Genomic DNA, 19367 nt, shown 5'->3' on the forward strand with positions numbered 1-19367 from the left:
TTTTCCTGGTTGGGAGAATGTTTGGTAACCTTTTTACTATGTCTGCTTCTTTGCAAAGCTTTGTTTTTAACAGAATAATAATCTATGGTAAAATTAGTCATTATTTTTAAAAAGAAAATTGATCATTTGCTGATAACTTATTATCTGTACTATTTTTCATTAAACAGAGTTGATCAAGAGCTTAATGGAAAACAAGATGAACCGAAAAATGAACAGTAAGTTTGGCATCTAGTCCAAACACAACTGAAGAATGTGCTGATGAAGCAGTGCTTCTTTGCATTTATAATGCATTTATTGGTCCTGATTTTTATGTAACCTGTTACAGAATTGACTTGACTTTTTCTTAATGGACTTTTGTATAAGGGACTGTTCACTGCTGTATTGGTTTGCAGATCTCTTGAATTTAGTTCTTTACTAGCTAATTATATTGTAATCATTTTATATTTTATATTGCTAAATAGCAGAGAAGCACACTTTATATAAAGCAGTTTTTGCGTTTGTTTGTTAAATGATGCATTTTCTTCAGTAAAATATTTATATGCCTAAATGGAAAAAGGAAAGAGATAATATATATTTTTATGTTTTTGAGCAATATTTTTTAATGTATACCTTTCTTGTGGACAAATATGCAGGTAAATAAGACCATGATTTTTTAAAGTGCATGTTAGAAGTTTTGTTTTTGTAAATGGTTAAATATACTTCCTGGGTCACTTAGAAAATATGCTCATAAGGTGAGGGACAGTTAAACTGGTTCTCATGAATATTCAAAGGTCATGTACATAATCTAAGTAGATTAGTACCATTCTGAACATTTTTCTCACTGAACATTTATTGTTTATTAATTCAGACACAAATACAAGTATATTGCACACTTTTTTTTTTTTTAAAGACAAATCAAAAAGCCATTTCTAGAATTAGAGAATTTAAAGAGGTTAAGAATTGGGGTTTGTGTATTTATATGTATATTTTGGGCATTTTATCTTCTGGCCAAAAGTCAAAACTTCATAAAAACGTTTGGTTTGTTCACTAATGTGAAATAAGCTGTGTGTCCAGGATATCACTCTTATGAATTTGTGTGAGTGCAGTGTAATATTTAGAGAATGTGATGAGTTACTCACTGTCACTTCTTCTCTTTAGAAAACAGGGCTGCTTTTTTAACTGCTTTCAGTGTGGGCACTTTACCAAAATACTTTCTTATCAGGTGTTTGACCTAGTTAGATGTGGTGTGTTTTCACATTTTCTGTTAAATTGCGTTGACAGTACTGTAAACTAAGTTATTTTGTAAGTCTTAGAGCATCATCATACTATGGTGTTGTGGATGACGCATTTGGTGTAAGCATATAAACTGTTTAATTTGGTAAGTACCCTGACTCTACATTGAAATTGTGCTTATGCCCTCAGGTAGAACTTAATTACCCACAAAATCATCCAAAAACAACAGATTGGTCTAATACCCTTGTGGGACTCATATATTTGGTGAACTCAGTACTTTCCTAATTTAAGGGTCATACCATGCTCCAGCCCTTCACATTAGGTAATTTATGTGAAAAGGGTAGTGAAATTGGGGTGAATGAGAGCTAAACCTTCAAGATTTATTCTGTCCTAGATTGGCTTTTAACATTACTGTTTTCAGTATAAACTTTTCTATTACAGAAGAGAATTTCCTTTACTCTTTGTCCTCCCCACTCATAAACTTGACATGCTAACCCAAGTCCTATTTTGGGAGAGGCTGGAGGATTCCCAGGATGAGACTCTTTCCTCAGCAGCCTTCTGACTTGACTTGGATCCAGCAGCTGTAGGCAGATCCTGAACTATTGTCATTACAGTGACTAAAACCAAAACCATATTGCTTGCTCAGATCTTAGAAATACTTTCTGTTGCAAATGCAAACTAACAACTTAGGCATTCCTTCTGAATTTATTATATGAGAATTATGAATAAAGGATCATACTGAATTTATTTGTGATTAGAGTGTATATTTGTAGAGTGCTTTAAGTGATTTTTTTTTTCATCAGAAAAGTAGTCTCAATCTGGGCTGAGCTTTTTAATATGTGGCTTTCCTCCCCACTTAGTACCCAGTTCTTCAGTTTCAGCATGTTACTGTTTATTGACTTTTGCTTTCACAAGCATTGTTCCTGACTATAGATACAACTTGTTGCAAAAGTGGTGCATAGTCCTACTTTTTTTTTTGAAGTAGAGGTAGCCTATATTCTATTAGAACATTAAAATTCAGAGGGAATGTGATACAAGCAAAGGGGTGTGCTATCAATCACTAGATTTAAAAGAATACCTGTTCTAACCTACACCTTAATGGAATATGGTCCAGAGACATGCTCCATAATGTTTCATAATTATGAGACTGAAGAGCATAACAAGCAGGCTAGAGGAAAAGTATTTATTCAATTTGTTATTTACAAATAGTAATGTGACTATGTGACATTAGTAGCTATGTGACATTTTCCCTATATCATTAAATTTTAATTTTCCATTACTGATTAAGGTAAATAGATATAATTATGTTGTTTTATCTTTCTGCTGGGATCATGGATTTAACTTGTTTAATTTGATACTTCTGTCACTATTTTTTGTTGTGTTTGAGTTCGGAGTGTCTCTTTTTTTAGTCAAAAGTTTCTCATTAAGTAATTTGATTGTGTTTCTTCTTGGGCATATTCCTTATTAGCACCAAGGGTAGTCAATATATTGATCCCACAATTTAAGCTGAAAAGTCTTTTTAACTGGGGGTGGGGGAATATGTAAAGAAATATGATTCTAAGTAGGGCCTAGGGATAAATTTAGTTGTTATCTAAGATGCCACTGAATGTGTCCTTGTTAAGGGAAGTACTATATATGGCAGCTGTTGGTACCATTTTTTGTATCAAGCAGGAATTTACAGAATATTGCAGGCTACATACAGAATACATGAATAAGGAGACTGGAGTGAAGGGTGCACAGGCTGGTAATACCTCCAATGAGAATGCATATTTCCTTCTGCTTTCTTTGTCTCTTCATACAGAAGCAAGTTTAAATAGGGAATGTTGGCAATTACAATGCTTAGATTAAAATGTAGGGTTATGGGATAGGTTACTTTTGACATTTCATGGCTAGGAAACATTTAATGTATTGTTCCAAAATGGACATCGTTATTTAGTAACTACACTGAATATTGAAGTTTGCTGATTGACAGGTTTATATAGGTAGCTAGACTGTCTTTCAGCTGCAGTTCCATAACTTAAAAAGGTAAGGAATCCGCTTTTTTGATAGAGCCTTCTTGTAAATGACTGTTACTCTGGCTGTTGTCAATGTGAGTGCTCAGGGAATTTGAAAGTGTTTGAATTAATACAGAAGTGGCTTTTTAGATCTCTTCAGTTGACAGATAAATTAGCATTAGGATTATCAAGTAGAACAGTCCAGTTTTCTAATGAGATTGGAAAGGTTGTATATAAGGTGACAGTAGTTTCATCCTTTGCCCCATGTTATATGTGGAGAATTGTTAACATTGCTCAATCCGGAGGAGGGGAGACAGACTGAAAATAGATAGATATGGCTACCCCATTCTGTTTTTTCATGTCTTGTGTATTTTCTTATCCCGTATAGATTATTTGAGAAATGGATCACAGATCTCAGAAGGGTGGGATATCTAGAAGAACTAATGCACTTAAAAGTTAGACCAGGTACTCTGTTGGGAATAGGGATTGTGGAACTTCAGTTGCTGGCAGACAGTTAAGGACTTAGACTTGCATGCTTGCATAAGAAGGTCAGCTGGGTAAGAGAAGTGGGAGATTATTAGTGTTCTAATAGTAAAGAAGAATTACCTGTGGAGCCTTTCACACTTCTCTTCCTATCCCAAGATTCTGAATAAATTAGATCAGTAATGAGTCCTAGTAATGTAACTTTCCTTTGAAGTTGTAAATGGTAATTGAAACCAATGTGGTGACCGGCAAGGAGTGACACTAAAATTTGAAGAGAACTGTTACTTTGCTGCAGCTGTATATGGTAGATCTACCTAATTTCTTATATTTTGAGAACTACTTTAAAAATGCTATGGAAGGTCTACATAAAGCACTAAATACATCATACAACAGAAGAAAATCAAAGGTTTAGTGCTTTCATGTTACTAAAGAATCTCTTTCAGATACCTAGTCCTGTTTTATAAGACATTCTGCAAGAGGTTAAAACATTTGCATTTTGAAATTTTGATACATTTTCACATTCAGTGTAGCTAAGGAGGAACTTGGAAAGTAATGTTAATTAGCTACCCCACTGCACTTTTTGTATTTGAATTTTCTAAAGTTATGCCCCTTAAACAGTTTTATTTACGTAAACTAGCTAGTAAATATTTGTGATGTTCAGAGCACTGACTTGCACAGACCTTGGGGCACATGGAACACAATTCAGAATTCGTTAGACACTAATGCACTTTGATATGTGTATTTAAAGAAATCAAACATTTTTCTTACTATAAGTTCACATGCTGTCATTTAGACACAATTAACGTACTGTGATCATTTTACCACTATTTACATAATGTTGGGTAGCCTAGTGCTCTCCTTTTACAGTGAGAGAGATTCACTTCTAAAAATGGTGTGTGCAAGATGTTGATGTGGTTGGTCCCTGTAAGAAATACTAGGGTTGGTCTGGATGTATTGATACTAAGATGTACTATTTTCTTTGACTTGTTAGGAATACAATAACTTGTGTCCTGATTTGTTGCACACCATACTTTTGCAACGTTAATGAGTTTAAATAAATTAATTATAAAGTTTGTTTTTGACTCATTTTATCACATTTTTCTCTCTCCCATTTCACTACAGAATTTTTACAAAGTTGATCTTGCAAGCTTTTCAAATAGTTTTAGACCTTTACTCTTGTTTCTGTAGTTTGGGTGCTGCTTCTTATTCAGAGGGGTGAAGAATTCATCCTGCTTTAATTTTAAACATTATCTTAACTATAATCACACTTCGTATTTCATAGTTTGGAATTAGTTCAGTCATGGGGAATCCACGAATGAAATCAGTTCACTAAGTGGCTGGAAACATAGCATAAATAATAACCTGTTTACTCTGTGGACCTGCTCAGAGGTTCCAGATAGTAACACTTGTTTTGCATTTACTCCTCTAATCACTGTTCAACTGCTTAACGGCAGACAGCTGTGCACGTTCCAGCTTCCTTTGTTCCACAGTTAGGATAGCACTTGAGATTACACAATGCGAATATATATTTAAGTATTTGTCTTGTATTAGGCACAGGTTTTAAATACAGATTCTCCCAAATCAAAATACCAGATGGTTCACAAGCCAAGCGCTTGCTGGGTTAAGTTAATTGTCGCACTGTTTTGAATTAAGAAATCCTTGCTATAAACTTATTTAAGAGTTTGTCTTCAGTTTACAGGGTCTTAACAGCATTACGCTAAACACACTGCAGGCATAAAATGTGACTGCCTTAGATTTTCTAAGAGTGTTCTAATTGTGAAGAACAGTCTGTAAAGTTATAATTCTGTTATTAATTATGTAGTGAACCTGGTGAGTTACTCGAGATCTAAGTGGGTTGAGCGGTGTAAGCTTGAAAACTGCGGCTACACGCTTCTCTCTACACACCCCCGCCTTCTCAGGCGTGAGTGGATGGCGGGAGCGGGAAGGGGCGGGGCTTCTCGGCCCACCCCTGTGTTGTCACTTCCAGGTTCTGCGAGCGCTTCCGGGTCGTCGGCACACCTCTGCGATCTCTGCTGCGGCGGGAGAGGTGGTCGGGGAAGTAGGTACCCCAGGCTGAGCTGTTGGCTGCGCCACTTCTGTCCGCTCCGAGGCGGGAAGCGCCTATTCCCCAGGTACTGGGTGAACCGGCCCGCACTCCCTGCCACTCTCCAGAGCGGCATTACGTCAGTTGGGTCTTCTGGGAGGGCCTTTTCGGCCTGGCCCGTTACCGATTTCGGTGCCTGAATGGTCCCGCGGCGCTCCCGGGATGGGAAGGAAAGGGAGGCGGCCAGGAGGCTTGTTGTCCACCGGTGCTAAGTAAACAGTACAGGGAACACGGGGAGCTGGGAGAAAGGTCCTCAGCCTAGCCCTGTATTTTTAGCCAGGTGAATGTCTTAAAGCTTACAGGGTGATTTCCCCCCCAAATATCGAGGGGTCGCTTTCTTTAAATGTCTCATTCTTGTGTATCTTCGGTCACTTGAAACCTGCTTTCAAACCCCTTGTGAATTCGTACTAGAATGAATTTAAACTGGATGGTTTGCTCAAGAAAGACTAGGACTATTGGGTTACTTCCGAACGTGGAGCCTTCTACTTTTCTAAACTGCAAAATGGAGTAGTAGTAAAATTATGTGGCTCAGACTACATCTAGAAGAATTGAACATCTCACAAGCAATTTTTGGGAATCTAAGACTATTAAAGCAAGTAATTTTAACAAATATTTAAATAACTATTTGTAAAAGTATTTTTTGAGGTATAATTGGCATGTAACTACATGAGTTTCAGGTGTGCAGCATGATTCGATGTTTGTACATACTGCAAAAGGATCACCCCAGTAAGTCTAGTTAGCATCCGTCACCATGGTTGCAGAAAGTTTTTTATGAAGGATTAAGATCTGTCTTAGCAACTTTCAAATATGCAATACAATATTACTAACTCTAGTCATCGTGTTGTACCTTATATTCCTGCGATGTATTTTGTAATTAAGTTGTATTAATTTATAATTTTATGATTTATATTTTATAATTGGAAGTTTGTAGTTTCATCCATCCTTTTCCCTTACCCCTAATCTTCTATGAGCTTAATTTTCTTTGTTTCTTGGTTTCCACATGTGAGTGAGACCATATGGCATTTGTCTTGCTCTAATTTATTTGACTTGGTGTAATTTATTTGACTTGGTGTAATGCCCTCAAAGCCCATTCACATTGTCTCAGATGGCAAGATTTCACTTTTCTAAGTGTCTGAATAATCATCCCATTATATATACCAAACCTTTTTTTATTGATTTATCCATGAATGGACATTTTTGTTGTTTCTGTGTCTTGACTGTTGTAAATAATGCTGCAGTGGAAGAGTGTATATGTCTTTTTGTGTTTTTTTTTTTTTATTGGAATATAGTTGATATAGTTGTGTTAGTTTCAGGTGTACAATAAATAGGTTATACATATATCTACTTTTTCTTTAAGGTTCTTTTCTCATGTAGGTCATTACTGAATACTCAGTGGAGTTACCTGTACTTTACAGCAGGTCGTTATTATCAGTTTTTTTCGCTTTTTTATTTTTTAATTTAAAAAGTTATATTTTCTATACAACAAATACTAAAACACTTGCAGTGCTTTCATTTTTATTAACATGCAAAACCATCACAATGCAAAGAAATACAAAATGTAAGATGAAGCTATTGACTGTTGTCTGAAGATGACAGACAGCAATGGCTAAATTAGTTATGCTGCTCATTTACCTCCAGAGGTTTATTTAGCTCATCAGAAATATCTTTTCTCTTAACATAAAAAAAGACAGTGAAATGTGCATTCTTATCAGTTTTACATACAATAGTGTATATATGTCAATCCTTATCTCCCAATATATCACTCTCCCTCATCCCCCTGGTAACCGTAGTTTGTTTTCTACATCTGTAACTGTTTCTGTTTTGAAAATAAGTTTATTTGTACCATTTTTGTAGATTCCACATAGAAATGATATCATGTTTTGTCTTTGTCTCATTTACTTCACATAGTATGACAGTCTCTAGGTCCATCCATGTTGCTGCAGATGGCATTATTTTGCTCTTTTATGGCTGTGTAATATTCCATTGTATATACGTACCACATCTGTATTTAGGGTTGCTTCTATATCTTGGCTTTGGTCCCTTGGTCCGGAAGATCCCCTGGAGAAAGGAATGGCTACCCATTCCGGTATTCTTGCCTGGAGAATTCCATGGACAGAGAAGCCTGGCAGGCTACAGTCCGTGGGGTCACAAGGAGTCAGACATGACTGAGTGACTAACAGTATAGTCTTGGCTATTGTAAATAAATAATGCTGCAATGAACATTGTGTGCGTGCCTGCTCAGCCATATGACCCCATGGACTGTAGCCAGCCGGGCTCCTTTGGCTATGAGATTTTCCAGGCAAGAATATTGGAGTGCATTGCCATTTCCTCCCCCAGGGGATCTTCCCAACCCAGGGATCAAATGCACTTCTCTTGCGTCTCCTGCATTTGGCAGGCAGATTCTTTACCATTGCACCACCTGGGAAGCTCCAGTAAACATTGGGGTGCATGTATAGGAGTGGGAGTGCTGGATCGTATGGTAGTTCTATATTTAGTTGTTGTTTTTTTTTTTTTAAAGAAGCTCCACACTATTGTCCATAATGGATACACTAATTTACATTCCCATCATCAGTGCAGGAGCATTTCCTTTTCTCCACACCTTCTCCAGCATTTATTGTTCTAGATTCTTTTGCTGATAGCCATTCTGACTGGTGTGAAGTGATAACCTCATTTCAGCTTTGATCTGCATTTTTCCAATTTTAAGCATCTTTTCGTGTGCTTCTTGGCCATCTGTCTGTCCGGTTTGGTGCTGATGGTTTAGTTGCTAAATCATGTCAGACTCTTGCAACCTCATGGATTGCAGCCTGCCAGGCTCCTTTGTCTATGGGATTTCCCAGGCAAGAATACTAGAGTGGGTTGCCATTTTCTTCTCTGGGGGATCTTCCCAACCCAGGTATTGAACCCATGTCTCTTATGTATTGCGGCAGTCTCCTGCATTACACATGGACTCTACCAACTGAGCCACCAGGGAAGCCCTATTTGGAGAAACATCCATTTAGATCTGCCCATTTTTTGATTGAGTTGGTTGGGTTTTTTGATGTTGAGCTGCATGAGCTGTTTGTTTATTTTGGAGATTAATCTCTTGTTGGTCGTCATTTGCAAATATTTTCTTCCATTCTGTGGGTTTTCTTTTATAAAAGCTTTTGAGTTTAATCAGGTCTCATTTATTTGTTTTTTTTTCATTGCTGTAGGGTGTGAATCCCAAAAGATATTGCTGTGATTTATGTCAAGGAGTGTTCTGCCTGTGTTTTCCTCTAAGAGTTTTATGGTATGCAGTCTTACATTTAGGTGTTTATGCTGAGTTTTTGTGTGTGTGTATGGTGTTTGAGACTATTCTGATTCCAATCTTTTACATGTAGCTGTCCAGTTTTCCCGGCACCACTTTCCACCCCCCCGCCCCCCCTTTTTTTTTTAAGATTACTGTCATTTATATACTTACTGATTTTTGGTTGCATTGTCCTGATTGCGCTGGGCCTTCGTTGCTGCACAGACTCTATCTAGTTGCAGAGAGTGGGGGCTACGCTCTAGCTGTGGTGCACGGCCTCCTCATTGCAGTGGCATCTCTGGTTGGGGAGCACAGGCTGTAGGTGCACAGGCTTCAGTAGTTGCAGCACTTGGGCTCAGTAATCTTTTTTTTTTTTTTTGGCTACATTGGGTCTTTGTTGTGGCACACAGGCTATAGAGCGTGCAGGCTCAGTAGTTTTGGTGCAGGGGCTCTCTAGCTGTGGGTGCATGGGCTTAGTTACTCCACAGCATGTGGGATCTTAGTTCCCCCATTAGGAATCGAACCTCAGTCCCCTGCGTTGGAAGGCAGATTCTTAACCACTGGACCACCAGGGAGGTACCCCCAGCACCACTTGCTGAAGAGACCATCTTTCCTCCATTGTCTGTTTTTGTCTCCTTTGTCATAGACTTCTTGACTATGGGTGCATGGTTTTATCTCTGGACTTTATCCTGTTCCATTGATATATATTTCTGTTTTTGTGCCAGTACGGTCCAAATTCCAGGAGCCTGATTGCCCCAGCTCTGTCTTTTCTCAAGATTGCTTTGGTTATTCAGGGTCTTTTGTGTTTCCATACAAATTGTAAACTTTGTTGTGATTCTGTGAAAGATGCCATTGGTGATTTGGTAGGGAGTGCATTGAATCTGTTGATTGCCCGGGGTAGTATTTTTGATAATATTGAATCTTCCATTCCAAGAACATCTCTCCCACCTGTATCATCTTTGCTTACTTTCATCAGCGTCTTATAAAGTTTTCAGAGTACAGGTTTTTTGCCTTCTTGGGTAGCTTTACTCCTGGGAATTGTACTCCTTTTGATGTAATGGCAAATGGGATTTTTTTTATTATTATTTATTTATTTTTGGCTGCTCTGGATCTTCATTGCTGCTCAGGGCTTTCTCTAGTTGTGGAGAGCAGGGACTACTCTTTGTTGTGGTGCGAGGGCTTCTCATTGCGATGGCTTTTCTTGTTATGCAGCACAGGCTCTAGGGCACACAGGCTCAGTTGCCCTGTGGCATGTGGGATCTTAGTTCCCATACCAGGGATTGAACTCATGTCCCCTGCATTGGCAGGAGGATTCTTAACCACTGGACCACCAGCGAAGTCCTGGGATTTTTTCCCCTTAATTTCTCTTTATTTTCTTTCGTTGTTAGTGTATAGGAATGTAAAAGATGTCTTTGTGTATCCTCTAACTTTACCAAATTCACTTGATGAGCCCTAGTAGTTTTCTGATAGCATTTTTGGATTTTCTATGTGTAGTGTTGTCGTCTGCAGTGGTAATTACACTTCTTTTCCAGTTTGAATTCCTCTTCTTTCTTTCTTCTCTGATTGCCATGGCTAGAGCTTCCAAAACTGTTGAATAAAAGTAGCAAGAGTGGACATTCTTGTTTTGTTCCTGATCTTAGAGGAAATACTTTCAGTGTTTCACTGTTGAGAATGATGTTAGCTGTGCTTTTGTCATGTATTGCCTTTATTATGTTGAGGTAGGTTTCCACTCTGCCCACTTTCTGGAGAGTTTTTATCATAAATGTGTGTTGAGTTTTGTCAAAAGAGTTTTCTGCATCCAGTGAGATGATCATACGGTTTTTATTCTTCCAATTTGTTAATGTGGTGTATCACATTGATTTGCAAATACTAAAAAATCCCTTGCATCCCTGGGAAAAATCCCATTTGATCATGGTGTATAATCCTTTTAACGTGTTGTTGGATTCAGTTTGCTAGTGTTGTGTTGAGGACTCTTGTGTCTACGTTCATCAGTGATACTGGCCTGTAATTTCCTTTTGTTGTGGTATCTTTGGTTTGGTATCAGGGTGATAGTGGCCTTGTAAAATGAGCTTGGGAGTGTTCCTTTGCGTTTTGTTTTTTTTTTAAGATTCATATATTTATTTGTTTTTGGCTGCTCTGGGTCTTTGTTGCTACATGCAGGCTTTCTCTAGTTGTGGCAAACGAGCTACTCTCTAGTTGCAGTGCATGGCCTTCTCATTACGTGGCTTCTCTTGTCATGGAGCATGGGCTGTAGGCACAGACTCAGTAGTTGTGGCACACTGGCTTAGTTGCCCTGTGGTGTGTAGGATCTTCCCGGACCAGGGATTGAACCTGGCCCTGCACTGGCAGGTGGATTCTTAACCACTGAACCACCAAGGAAGCCCCCTCTGCAGTTTTTTGGAAGAGTTTTTGAAGGGTGGTAGAAGGATTGGAGAGGAAACGGCAACCCACTCCAGCATTCTTGCCTGGAAAATCCCATGGACAGAGGAGCCTGGTAAGTACAGTCCATGGGATCACAAAGAGTCTGACATGACTGAGCGACTGACTTTCTTCTTTCTCTCAGTAGAAGGATAAGTGTTAATTAACTCTTCTCTAAATGTTTGTTAGAGACAAATTCACCTGTGAAGCCATCTGGTCCTGCACTTTTGTGTCTTGGGAGTCTTTTTTCAATCAGTTTCAATTTCAGTACTTGTGATTGGTCTGCTCATATTTTCTGTTTCTTTCTGGTTCAGTCTTGGAAGGTTGTACCTTTCTAAGAATTTATCTGTTTCTCCTAGGTTGTCCATTTTATTTGTGTGTAGTTGCTTATAGTAGTCTCTTATGATCCTTTGTATTTCCGTGGTGTTGGTTGTAACTTTTGCTTTCTCATTTCTAATTTATTTGAGCCTTCTCCTTTTCTTTCCTGATGAGTCTAGCTAATGATTTGTCAGTTTTGTTTTTTCTTTTCAGAGAACCAGTTTTTTGTTTCATTGTTATTCTCTGTTGTTCTCTCTGTCTCAATTTCATTTATTTCTGCTTTGATCTTTATGATTTCTTTCCTGTTAGTAACTTTGGGTTTTGTTTGTTCTTCTTTCTCTAGTAGCTTTAGGTGTAAGATTAGGTTGTTATTTGAGATTTTTCCTGTTTTCTGAGGTAAAATTATATTGGTATAAACTTCCTGAGAACTACTCTTACTGCTTCCCATGGAGGTTGGATCATCATGTTTTCTTTGTCATTTGTTCCTTGGTTTTTAAAAGTTTGCTCTTTGATTTCTTCAGTGATCCATTGGTTGTTGAGTAACATATCAGCTAGCCTCCACACATTTTCCCCCCTGTAATTATTTCTAATCGCATACCATTATGATCAGAAAAGATGCTTGATACGATTTCATTTTTCTTAAATTTACCAAGGCTCAATTTGTGGCTCAAAATGTGATCTATCCTGGAGAATGTTCCATGTACCCTTGAGAAGAAAGTATATTCTCCTTTCGAATGGAATATCCTGTATAGGTTAAGTCCACTTGGTTTAATGTATCATTTAAGGCCTGTAGTTCTTTACTGATTTTCTGTCTGGATGATCTGTCCATTGACGAAAGTGTGGTGTTAAAGTTCCACACTATTACTGTGTTGCTGTCAGTTTCCCCTTTTATGGCTGTTACCATTTGCCTTATGTATTGAGGTGCTCCTGTGTTGGGTGCATGTATATTTACAGTTCTCATATCTTGTTGGGTTGATCCTTTGATCATTATGTGGTGTCCTTCCTTGACTTTTGTAACAGTCTGTTTTGTCTGATAGGAGTGTTGCTGCTCCAGTTTTCTTTTGATTTCCATTTGCATGGAGTATCTTTTACCATCCCCTCACTTTCTGTATGTGTCCCTAGTATGAAGTAGATCGCTTGTAGACAGAATATATACAGGTCTTATTTTTGTATCCGTTCAACCAGTCTGTGTCTCTCGGTTGGAGCATTAATCCATTTACATTTAAGGTATTTTGATGTGTATGTTCTTCTTGCCATTTTTTTAATTGTTTTGGCTTTGTTTCTGACAGTCTTTTTTTCCTTCATCTTTGATTCTCCTGTGGTTTGATGACTGTCTTTAGTGTTGTGTTTGTGTTATTTTTGTGTGTGTGTGCATCTGTTGTGGTTTGCGTATATCATTTTGAATTAGTGTTTCATTTTCCTTCAGATAAATACCCAAAAGTGGAATTGTTGAGTTATATGATAATTCTATCTTTAATATTTTGAAGAACCTATATACTGTTTCCCATATTTGTTGTACCAGTTTACAGTCCCACCAACATTGTACAGTGATTCTTTTTTCTCTGCATCCTCACCAGATACTTGTTATTTCTTGTCTTTCTGATTATAGCCATGCTGATGAGTGTGAGGTGGTATGTCATTCTGGGTTTGATTTGCAGTTCCCTGGTAATTAATCATGAGTAGTTTTTGGCCAGCTGTATGTCATCTTTGGGAAAATGTGTGTTCTGATCCTCTGTCCATTTTTTAATCAGGTTACTTTGCTTTTTTGCTGTTGAGGTGTCTGAGCTCCTAATATATTGGAGATATTAACTCCTTATCAGATACGTGATGTGCAAACATTTTCTCCCACTCTGTATGTTGGGAGTTCCCTGGTGGTCCAGTGGTTAGGACTCCACACTTCACTGCCTGGGTTTGATACCTGGTCACGGAAACAAGATCCCTCATGCATCCCTCAGTGTGGCAAAAAAAAAAAAAGAAAACATATATATGTTGCCTTTCTATTTAGTTTTTTGGCATAACTCTATATGTTACATCACTTTGAAAACTCTTAACTGTATTTTGATAAATTCATTGTTTTACCAATTCACATGTCCCCTGATCAGTTTAATTTAATTTAACATTTAACTCATTATGTATTTTTCAGTTCAGTTCAGTCGCTCAGTCGTGTCCGACTCTTTGCAACCCTGTGGACTGCAGCACACCAGGCCTCCTCCCTGTCCATCACCAACTCCTGGAGCCTACTCACACTCATGTCCATTGAGTCGATGATGCCATTCAACATCTCATCCTCTGTCGTCCCCTTCTCCTCCTGCCTTTAAACTTTACCAGCATCAGGGTCTTTTCAAATGAGTCACTTCTTCCCATCAGGTGGCCGAAGTATTGGAGTTTCAGCTTCAGCATAAGTCCTTCCAATGAATATTCAGGACTGAAGTCCTTTAGGATGGACAGGTTGGATCTCCTTGCAGTCCAAGGGACTCTCAAGAGTCTTCTCCAACACCACAGTTCAAAAGAATCAATTCTTTGGCACTCAGCTTTCTTTATAGTCCAACTCTCATATCCGTACATGACTACTGGAAAAGCCATAGCTTTGACCAGACGGACCTTTGTTGGCAAAGTAATGTCTCTGCTTTTTAATACACTGTCTAGGTTGGTCATAACTTTTCTTCCAAGGAGTAAGTGTCTTTTAATTTCATGGCTGCAGTCACCACCTGCAGTGACTTTGGAGCCCCCCAAAATAAAATCCATCACTGTTTCCACTGTTCCCTATCTGTTTGCCATGAAGTGATGGGACCAGATGCCATGGTCTTAGTTTTATGAATGTTGAGTTTTGAGTCAACTTTTTCACTCTCTTTCACTTTCATCAAGAAGCTCTTTAGTTCTTCTTCGCTTTCTGCCATAAGTGTGGTGTCATTTGCCTATCTGAGGTTATTGATATTTCTCCTGGCAATCTTGATTCCAGCTTATGCTTCATCCAGCACAGCATTCCTCATGATGTACTCTGCATATAAGTTAAATAAGCACGGTGACAATATACAGCCTTGACGTACTCCTTTCCCTATTTGGAACCAGTCTGTTGTTCCATGTCAGGTTCTGACTGTTGCTTCCTGACCTGCATACAGATTTCTCAAGAGGCAGGTCAGGTGGTCTGGTATTCCCATCTCTTTCAGAATTTTCCACAGTTTGTTGTGATCCACACAGTCAAAGGCTTTGGCATAGTCAATAAAGCAGATATTTTTCTGAAACTCTCTTGCTTTTTTGATGATCCAGTGGATGTTGACAATTTGATCTCTGGTTCCTCTGCCTTTTCTAAATCCAGCCTCAACATCTGGAATTTCACAGTTCATGTACTTTTGACGCCTGGCTTGAAGAAATTTTGAGCATTACTTTACTAGCCTGTGAGATGAGTGCAGTTGTGCAGTAGTTTGAGCATTCTTTGGCATTGCCTTTCTTTGGGATTGGAATGAAAACTGACCTTTTCCAGTCCTGTGGCCACTGCTGAGTTTTCCAAATTTGCTGGCATACTGAGTGCAGCACTTTGACAGCATCATCTTTTAGGATTTGAAAGAGCTCAACTGGAATTCCATCACCTCCACTAGCTTTGTTCGTAGTGATGCTTCCTGAGGCCCACTTGACTTTGCATTCCAGGATGTCTGGCTCTAGGTGAGTGATCACACCATTGTGATTATCTGGGTCATGAAGATCTTTTTTGTATAGTTCTTTTGTGTATTCTTGCCACCTCTTCTTAATATCTTCTGCTTCCGTTAGGTCCATACCATTTCTGTCCTTTATTGAGCCCATCTTTGCATGAAATGTTCCCTTGCTGTCTCTGATTTTCTTGAAGAGATCTCTAGTCTTTCCCATTCTGTCTTTTTCCTCTATTTCTTTTTTTTTTTTAAGTATACATACTCTTTATGGCACCCCACTCCAGTACTCTTGCCTGGAAAATCCCATGGACGGAGGAGCCTGGTAGGCTACAGTCCATGGGGTCGCTAAGAGTTGGACACGACTGAGCGACTTCACTTTCACTTTTCACTTTCATGCACTGGAGAAGGAAATGGCAACCCACTCCAGTATTCTTGCCTGGAGAATCCCAGGGATGGCAGAGCCTGGTTTAATGCAAATGAAGGAATGCAATAAAGTCCATGCATGAAATGTTCCCTTGGTATCTCTAATTTTCTTGAAGAGATCTCTTGTCTGTCCCATTCTGTTGTTTTCCTCTATTTCTTTGCATTGATGACTGAAGAAGGCTTTCTCATCTCTCCTTGCTATTCTTTGGACTGCATTCAAATGGGTATATCCTTCCTTTTCTCCTTTGCTTTTCACTTCCCTTCTTTTATCAGCTATTTGTAAGGCCTCCTCTGACAGCCATTTTGCTTTTTTGTATTTCTTTTTCTTCAGGATGGTCTTGATCCTGTCTCCTGTACGATGTCACAAACCTCTGTCCATAGTTCTTCAGGCACTCTATCTATGACATCTAATCCCTTGAATCTGTTTTTCACTTCCACTGTATAATTGTAAGGGATTTGATTTAGGTCATACCTACATTAGGTCTAGTGGTTTTCCCTACTTTCTTCAATTTATATTCTGAATTTGGCAATAAGGAGTTCATGATCTGAGCCACAGTCAGCTCCCAGTCTTGTTTTTGCTGACTGTATAGAGCTTCTCTATCTTTGGCTGCAAAGAATATAATCAGTCTGATTTCAGTATTGACTGTCTGGTGATGTCCATGTGTAGAGTTGTCTCTGTGTTTTTGGAAGAGGGTGTTTGCTATGACCAGTGCATTCTCTTGGCAAAACTCTTATTAGCCTTTGCCCTGCTTCATTCTGTACTCTAGGGCCAAATTTGCCTGTTACTCCAGGTGTTTCTTTACTTCCAACTTTTACATTCCAGTCCCCTATAATGAAAAGAACATCTTTTTTGTGTGTTAGCTTTAGCAGGTCTTGTAGGTCTTCATATGTATTTTTAGCATATATATAAACATGTACGGGCTTCCCAGGTGGCCTGCCTGCCAATGCAGGAGACATAAAAGACGCTGGTTTGATCCCTGAGTCAGGAAGATCCCCTGGAGGAAGGCATGGCAACCCACTCCAGTATGCTTGCCTGGCAAATCCCATGGACAGAGGAGCCTGGTGGGTTACAGTCCATAGTCCAAAGAGTTGGACACAACTGAGATAACTTGGCACACACACATACATAAACATAAACGTGTGTATTATAAGGTCTGCCTTTGGAATATGATTCAGAGTTTCTGTATTTGTTTTGCAGTTGCATTTTTTTGACTCCCTTCACCTCTGGCAACTGTCAATCTGTCTGTATCTGTGCACTTGGGGTTTTTTTGTTTGTTTTATAGATTACACATACAAGACAGAGCATTTGGTATTTTTTTTCCTCTCTGACTTTTAATTCACTTAGTATCATGCCAGGTTCCATCCCTGCCATAATAAGTGACAAAATTTCATTCTCTTTTTCTGACAGAATGATCATTGTGTGTAGATACCATAATTTCTGTATTTCTTTAAATGTATACTTTATATTAGAGTATGGTTGAGCTACAGTGTGTTAGTTTCAGGTATATAGGAAAGTGATTCAGTTATAAACTCTGAATTTATCCCTTCCTTCCACTGTTCCCTTTTGATAATCATAAGTGTTTAAGTCTGTGAGCTTGTTTCTGTTTTGTAAACAAGTTCATTTGTATTATGTCACATGTAAGTGATATCATATGATATTTGTCTTTCTCTGTCTGACTTAACTTGGTATCGTAATCTCAGAGTTCATTTATGTTGCTGCAAATGGATTATTTCGCTTTTTTAATGGCTGAGTGATATTCCATTTTATATATATATATCTCACATCTTAATTCATCTGTCTGTGGACATTTAGGTTGCTACCATGTCTTGACTCTTATAAACAGCACTGTGATGAACATCGGGTTGCATGTGTCCTTTTGAACAATGGCTTTCTCTGAATATATGCCCCGGAGTGGGATTGGTGGATCGTATGATAGCTCTATTTTTAGTTTCTGTGTTTTAACACCCACTTTTATTTATTTTTTTAAACTTTTAGGCTATGCAGCATGTGAGATCTTAGTTCCCCACCAGAGATCGGACCCGTGCCCCCTGTTTTGAAAGTGTGGAGTCCCAACCATTGAACCGCCAGGGAAGTCCCTATTTTTAGTTTTTTAAGGAGCCTCCCTACTATTCTCCATAGTGCCTACCAGTTGACATTCCCACCAAGAGAGTAGGTGCATTCCCTTTTCTCCACGTACTCTCCAGCGTCTGTTGTTTGTAGACAACTTGATGATAGTCATTCTGACCAGCCTGAGGTGATATCTCATTGTAGTTTTGATTTGCATTTCTCTAACAGTTAGTGGTAAGCATCTTTGCATGTGTCTCTTGGCCATCTGTGTGTCTTCTTTGGAGAAATGTCTATTTAGGTCTTCTAGCCATTTTTTGATTGGGGGGGGTTGTTAGTTGTTTGATATTGCCTCCTTGAGCTGTTTAAAAATTTTGGAGACTAATCCCCTGTTGGTTGCATCCTTGGCAAATATTTTCTGCCATTCTGTGGGTTGTCTTTTTGCTTTGTTTATGGTTTCTTTTACTGTGCAAAAACTTTTCAGTTTAATTAGTTCCCATTTGAGGGCTTCCTGTGGCTCAAACAGTAAAGAATTTGCCTGCAATGCTGGAGACCCAGGTTCAGTCCCTCAGTCGGGAAGATCCCCTGGAGAAGGAAATGGCGACCCACTCAGGTACTCTTGCCTGGAGAATTCCATGGACAGAGGAGCCTGGTGGGCTACAGTCAGTCTATGGGATCACAAAGAGTCGGACACGATTGAGCTACTAACTTTCACTATTTTTGTTTTTATTTTCATTACTCTAAGAGGTTTATCCCAAAAGATATTGCTGTGATTTATGTCAGAGTATGCTGCCTATGTTTCACTTTTAGTCTATATGTGGCCCTACATATGAAGTGGGTCTCTTGTAGATGGCATAAATACAGATCTTGTTTTTGTATCCATTTAGCCAGCCTGTGTCTTTTGGTTGGAGCATTTATCCATTTAATTTAAAGTATATCGATATGCATGTTCTTACTGCCATCTTAATTGTTTTGGATTTGCTTTTGACAGTCTTATTTTTTCTTCTTCTATTCTCTTGTGATATGATAATTAGAGTTGTGTTTGGATTCCTTTTTCTTTTGTGTGTATATATCTATTGTAGATTTTCAGTTTGCAGTTACCATGAGTTGCTGGTCTTTTAATTTCAAATGTGTTTCCATTATCCTGCATTTGTACTCTACTCGTGATTGTTGGATTTAGTATCATATTTGTGTGTGAATGATTTCCTACTTTTACTGTGTGTTTACCTTTACCTGTGAACTTCCCAGTCATAATTTTCTTGTTTCTAGTTGCAGTCTTTCCTTTTCCACCTAGAGAAGTTCCTTTATCAGCTGGTCTGGTGGCGCTGAATTCTCTTAGCTGTTGCTTATCTGTAAAGCTTTTGATTTTGCTGTCAAATCTGAACGAGAGCTTTGCTGGGGAAAATATTCTTGGTTGTTGGTTCTTCCCTTTTGTCACTTT

At 38.6% G+C, this 19367-nt stretch overlaps 2 protein-coding genes and 1 non-coding gene across 13 annotated transcripts in view; 2 read left to right on the plus strand and 1 right to left on the minus strand.

Annotated features, from left to right (window-relative positions):
• The window catches only part of BNIP2 (BCL2 interacting protein 2), a 47960-nt gene that overhangs the window by 18713 nt on the left and 9880 nt on the right, over window positions 1–19367 (plus strand). For 6 of the 11 annotated variants that reach the window (XM_081507605.1, XM_081507602.1, XM_081507606.1 and 3 more), the window contains one exon: window positions 168–4762. In XM_081507605.1, coding sequence (XP_081363731.1) covers window positions 168–219 — 52 coding nt within the window. In that variant the 3' untranslated portion in view covers window positions 220–4762. Of the gene's footprint in view, window positions 1–167; window positions 4763–5676; window positions 5822–19367 lie in introns of those variants that run through there. The other 5 variants (XM_081507597.1, XM_081507598.1, XM_081507600.1 and 2 more) reach the window with 2 other exon arrangements.
• GTF2A2 (general transcription factor IIA subunit 2) overlaps window positions 5684–19367 on the plus strand; it is a 30283-nt gene continuing 16599 nt past the window's right edge. Inside the window, exon 1 of the mRNA XM_081507610.1 lies at window positions 5684–5821. The gene's annotated coding sequence lies outside the window, so the exon portion shown is untranslated. The remainder of the gene's footprint in view (window positions 5822–19367) is intronic.
• LOC145515990 (small nucleolar RNA SNORA19) lies at window positions 7371–7496 on the minus strand. Its single transcript, XR_014061178.1, has one exon. It is a non-coding gene; the product is annotated as a small nucleolar RNA SNORA19 (small nucleolar RNA).

Source organism: Giraffa tippelskirchi, chromosome 7, assembly GCF_054371585.1.
Source record: "Giraffa tippelskirchi isolate mGirTip1 chromosome 7, T2T-mGirTip1v1.2.pri, whole genome shotgun sequence".
In the NCBI taxonomy this organism is placed as follows: domain Eukaryota; kingdom Metazoa; phylum Chordata; class Mammalia; order Artiodactyla; family Giraffidae; genus Giraffa; species Giraffa tippelskirchi.